Below are 5431 nucleotides of genomic sequence, written 5' to 3' on the forward strand. Positions count from 1 at the left end.
CCAGCAGCCTGGCTTGCTAATTAGTGCATGTGCCGGAGCAGGGGAGATGTCTACAGGGGCTGTACAAACAAACGCTTTCACGTGTTAGAGGGGGAGCCTAAGTATCACCTAATGATTAGACATTAAAAATTGATTTGCCAATTACAAGAAGACAGAATATTAAACCGCTTAAGAAACAAATATGATGAAGCACGTTTTCCTTTTTGCATCCAGCGTTTGATGCTCAGAAGTTTAACTTCCTTCAGCTGTATGGTCAGGCAGGTGTGAAGAAGAAACTTAATGGTTGGAGCTGCTATGGTAGCGTAATCGCTGAAATCATCAAACTTAATTATTTTAAAATGGCAGGCTGTTATCTGTAGGAAACAGATTAGCAGCTGGAAATGACTGTCTTAGCTTCATAAGTCTTATGCACTCTCTGGAGTCCCTTCAGGAAAGGCCCGTCCTACACACCCTTGCCCTCTCCTCACCTGCTTTCCTCCTTCCTCTGTTAACAACTGCGTCCTCCCTTCCCTCATTTCCAAGACTCCCACCTGACCTCTCTTGATCTCTCCTTTCCCCCTCAGTGATTATGCGAAGCTAGGCTAATAATTCTGATCCAGTGAATCTAAGTACTGAAAACACTGTGAAGAAAATGTATATGCAAATTCATGAATAATGTTTGGAAATACAGCAAATACGTGAAAATCAAAAAAGGGTGGACTGTTCCTTTAATACGCCTTATGCACTTTGTGGAGTCCCTTCAGGAGAGGCCTGTCCTCCATATTCTTGCCCTCTCTTCACCTGCTTTCCTCCTTCCTCTGTTTACCACTGCGTCCTCCCTTCCTGCTACACATTCCCAAGACGGCCACCTGACCTCTCTTGATCTCTCCTTTCCCTCCTCACCACCGTTCCTTCCTGCACTTGTCTCCTCCTCAAGTTCCTGCGGGCCTCTCTGCCGACTTACCCCTCCTCTCATCCTCTCCTCTCTCTCTCCTATTCGCCTATTGCAAGTTAGTGAATGATGCAGTCTTTTTTTGGGAATTTGGGGACTAAGTGGAATGCTTTGTGAGGTGGATGAGGATGAGAAGTCTGTGTTGAGGGTGAGGAGGGAACTGTGTTTTTTTGTCATTTGTTTTTCTCCGCTTGGAAAAAATGATGTACTGGCGGCTCTGTAATAATTTGACATTTGGTCCAATAAAGGACATTTTAAACCTCTCTCTCCTCATCGCTGCTCCCCCCTTCAGATGGGCCAGCCCAGTGTGGTGCTCCTGCTGGAGTGTTCGGCCGACACACTGACCGGTCGGCTGCAGCAGCGTGCCAGGACAGCGCTGCGCTCGCGGGTCGGCCGAGATGCGGGCCAGGACGTCCAGAAGAGGGTGGAGAGCTTCTGCAGCTGCAGCCGGCCGGTGGTGTCTCACTACAAACATAAAGAACTGCTGCACAAGGTGGGATGTAGCCCTATAGCAGTGTGGCACCACAGCGTATTTACACTGTTTTTTTTCTGTCATGTTGCAGTTTTGGGCCTCTTAAAATGTAAACACATTAAAAGAGCTTGCAACGGCCCTGCTGTGGCCCACCAGTAGGACACTCGCCTGTCATGCGGCTGACCAGGGTTCGATTCCCAGATTCCCGGGTCCTTTGCCGACCCCTCCCCATCTCTGTCCCAATTCGCTTTCTGTCCACCTCTCACACTATCCTATCAAATTAAGTCGATAAAGGCCAAAAAAAATCTTTAAAAGAGCTTGCAAAATGTAGGACACGGATGTTTCTTTAAAAATCACCCTCTGCAAATCCATTTGATATGATGGGCTGCTTTGCATTTTAAGTGTCTTTGAATGAGTCCCAAATCCATACTTTGCAATAGTGGTGAATCATACTAATGTGCCCAGAGGCAGTGGTGTATTTGATTTTACTCGTGTTATGTAGTCTTCCAGTTCTGCACACAGTAGCCTACATCTCAATACCCATAAATCTTCCTTCCCAAAATGGTGGAACAGTCATGCAATTTCATTTTTCCACGGTAGGCTATGACTCCCATTTGTATTCTTTCCTAACATGCAATTTTCTTCAGTGTGTCGAAACTCTGAACCACATTACAGCTGTGTGTGTGTGTGTGTGTGTGTGTGTGTGTGTGTGTGTGTGTGTGTGTGTGTGTGTGTGTGTGTGTGTGTGTGTGTGTGTGTGTGTGTGTGCGCGCGTGTGTGTATGTGTGTGTGTGCGTGCGTGCGTGCGTGCGAAAGCGTGTCTGAGAAACTTTGTAATTGCTAAATTTGTCTGGCGTGATCAATTTGAAAAATATGTGTCCACAAATAAAGAAGTAAAATGCGCGTGTAATGTACTAAATTGCGTGTGTGCACTGCAGATTGATGCGGAGAGGCCCCCTGACGAGGTGTTTGAGCAGATCTGCAGGGTACTGGACAGCTGCTAGAGGAGGCCAGGCAGGCGGAGGGAGGGAGGCACTCTGCTCCTGGAGGGAGGACCACAGTTGCACTGGTGCCCCCAAGTGGAGCAGATGCTCAAGTTCTTCATCGGAGGAGCTCACACGCCATGTAACATCAAGGCACACACACAACTCCAGCAACATCTTTTGAGAGAACCACCAGCACACACACACATACACGTGCAAACACATTCGAGTGTACGCACACACACACACACACACACACACACACACACACACACACACACACACACACACACACACACACACACACACACACACACACACACACACACACACACACACACACACACACACACACCAGACTCTTGTCTCCTGTTCTGTGCTGTTCTTGCTGCCTAAGCCATATCACCAATATGTCCCAGCAGTGAAGAAAAAAAATCTCAAATACTTAACACTTTTGTTTCTCTCTGCAATACATCTGCCCCTCCCTCTCTCTCTCTCTCTCTCTCTCACTCGCTCTCTCGCTATATATTTGTACATAGCTGCCATGGAGAAATAGAAACCATTACTGTTGCTACAGCTAAGTTCAGATGTCAAGTGCAGAGGAAGGAGGGGTGTTGCTATTGTTACTTCCCCCAAAAAAACATCCAATGGCCTGGGGGTGTACATCGCCTGTCTGTATCCGTCCTCGCACACCACACCTGTCCTGTCCTCTGATGCTTTACATACTGTCAAGCATGCAAATACCAGCTCTGTGACAAATCAGCCGGCCTGCTCGCCTTTGTGTGTTTTAAGACAAAAAAATAAATAAAGAGAAAAATTGGAAAAACATGCAATGCCTGAAGTTGTTTTTGCCTGTGAAACTGTAGTCTATATAATAATATGACATCGGTTTAGAGAGTCAATGCAGGAGATCATACAGTGTGTAGGTTGTATTTTAGCACCTCGTATGGAGAGGGGGAGGTGGAAGTGTCGTGATGTCTCTACAGGATGCCTGCGATCACAGCGTTAGCTGGCCGATCGGTCTGTGAAGAGTACGAATTAACACCACATGGAGCCCATATTTCTCAATGTCATGTGCTTGGAAAAGACAGTGTTTACAATCAGAAGGGTTCTCAGGATATTTCTTTTTTTAATTTCAGTAAATGCATTGTTGCAGCCACCATTTTTCAATCATTACACACAATTTTAGCTGGGGTTTAGTGTGATGTCTTAACTCACTGAAACAATCTGATATGCAACACCATGAACACACTGAGTGAGCATCGATTGGAGACTAAGTTAATTAATCCCAGCATGTAGTCTACAATGCATGCACAATGCTCTGGTGGACTTACAGCGCTTGGAACAAAATCCTGTCTGCTCCTGACATCTACTGGTTGCTTCACTGAATGAAGATTAAGAACAAAGCGGAGCCAGGAACTAAGAGGCATATCCCACCAGTTGCATTGACCACAGCTCAGGCATCAGCAACACCCATATCCAAAGTCCCTCTTAAATAGCCTCTCTGTGTCCAGGCATCCTAAGACGTACCCAAGTCTCCATCCCTTCCTGTCGCCTCATAGGGAGTCAAAAAAATAATTGCTGGGCTTGAAATTAGTGATTTTCCGACGCAAACCTTTAAAAGCCACCTATGCACCACAAATCCATCATGACACGCCTCGTTCACTTCCATTCATTTTTTTTTTGCAATTTCAGGCCCCATGGTCAAGAAGTAGATGGCATCACTAGGTGTCCCATACCACAATCTTCCAATAACTACTTAAAAAAAGACAGCTGTGTGTAAATGACTGAACCTAGTGAAGTATAGAGGAGTGAATCTTAGGTGTCTGTCGCACAGCAACATTCTGATTATATGACTATTACTGTCTTTCACGACGACAAATAACTTACTCATTAAAAATGCAGTGCGCAAAACAATAGAATACACATATTGAAAGAGAATCAAAAGTAAATGTTTCCTTCACAAATTTAGTTTTCAGAATGAGGAGTCTGCACACTTAGAATCCTTTTTGTTTTGTTTTATTTTTTCACGAGTTGACCTTCGTCCTGCACCTTTCCCTGGAATGTGCACAATCCTCTCCTTCAACTCCTTCACAAATTTAGGCAGCCAAATGGTGTACGTTTCTCTGCCAACTGTGACATTCAACAGTAATGCTGCTCATAATGAAAGCCAGGTTATTTCACTCCCCGAACATTGGCACGTCTTCATCCCCTAACCATGTCATCCTCTATGAGCAATTTACAACCAGTTAAGACTACTTATGAGGGGTTTGATTTGTTTGTCTGTTTTACATTTATGGACAAATATGCAACTGGGGCTATTTCATGGCCAGTACAGGTAATCAAATATACTTCACATTAAAAATGAACTGAGATATAAATTGAATAAATACATTAAAAAAGTTTAGTCACATCGATACATTTTAAAAAGTTTAAAACCTTTAAAGATGGGACCTTATTAAAAAATAGCAAACATAGTGTCTTCTTTAAAAAAAACTGTTGTATTTTCCTTCTAAGAGCAGAGCAAAATAGAATATGCTTAATTGATAAGAGATGGCCACAAAAATCACAGAGGGGGGGTTCACTTCTAGTTATGAAGGGTCTGAGAATTTGGGATTAATTCCAAGTTCATGAGAAGGTTTAGTTTTAGAAATGGTCACTTGACGATAAAATGGCACTCTGAATACACTTTGTTTCACAGGAGTCAGATTAATTAATATTAATCACTTCAAATGTTTGCCAGCACTAAAAGCCATTGAGCCACTTTTCAGTTTTGTCCAAAGCAGCAAGGTGGTGTTGGACATTACTATCGTGTGCATCAGTGTCTGACTTGCAACAACTTCCCACAGGAAACATGTACAGAAAGACTTAATAAATGTGACTTTTACGGTCCAGTATTGTTTTGCCATTTTCCATGATTAACATGTTGAGTTAAGCACACAAAAATCTTACTCCCTAAAATATATTTGAATTAGCCATTATTTACATTTCACAAATATTTTACAAACATGTTGGAAATTAATAAAAAGCTCAAGAGTCAATGGG

At 43.5% G+C, this 5431-nt stretch overlaps 1 protein-coding gene across 1 annotated transcript in view; it reads left to right on the top strand.

Moving 5' to 3' along the window:
• ak5 (adenylate kinase 5) overlaps positions 1 to 2574 on the top strand; it is a 64505-nt gene extending 61931 nt beyond the window's left edge. The window contains exons 13-14 of the mRNA XM_063220250.1: positions 1224 to 1424; positions 2342 to 2574. Of these exons, the coding sequence (XP_063076320.1) occupies positions 1224 to 1424; positions 2342 to 2407 (267 nt within the window). The 3' untranslated portion in view covers positions 2408 to 2574. The remainder of the gene's footprint in view (positions 1 to 1223; positions 1425 to 2341) is intronic.
• The last annotated feature ends 2857 nt before the right edge of the window (positions 2575 to 5431 follow it).

Source organism: Engraulis encrasicolus, chromosome 16, assembly GCF_034702125.1.
Source record: "Engraulis encrasicolus isolate BLACKSEA-1 chromosome 16, IST_EnEncr_1.0, whole genome shotgun sequence".
Taxonomy (NCBI): domain Eukaryota; kingdom Metazoa; phylum Chordata; class Actinopteri; order Clupeiformes; family Engraulidae; genus Engraulis; species Engraulis encrasicolus.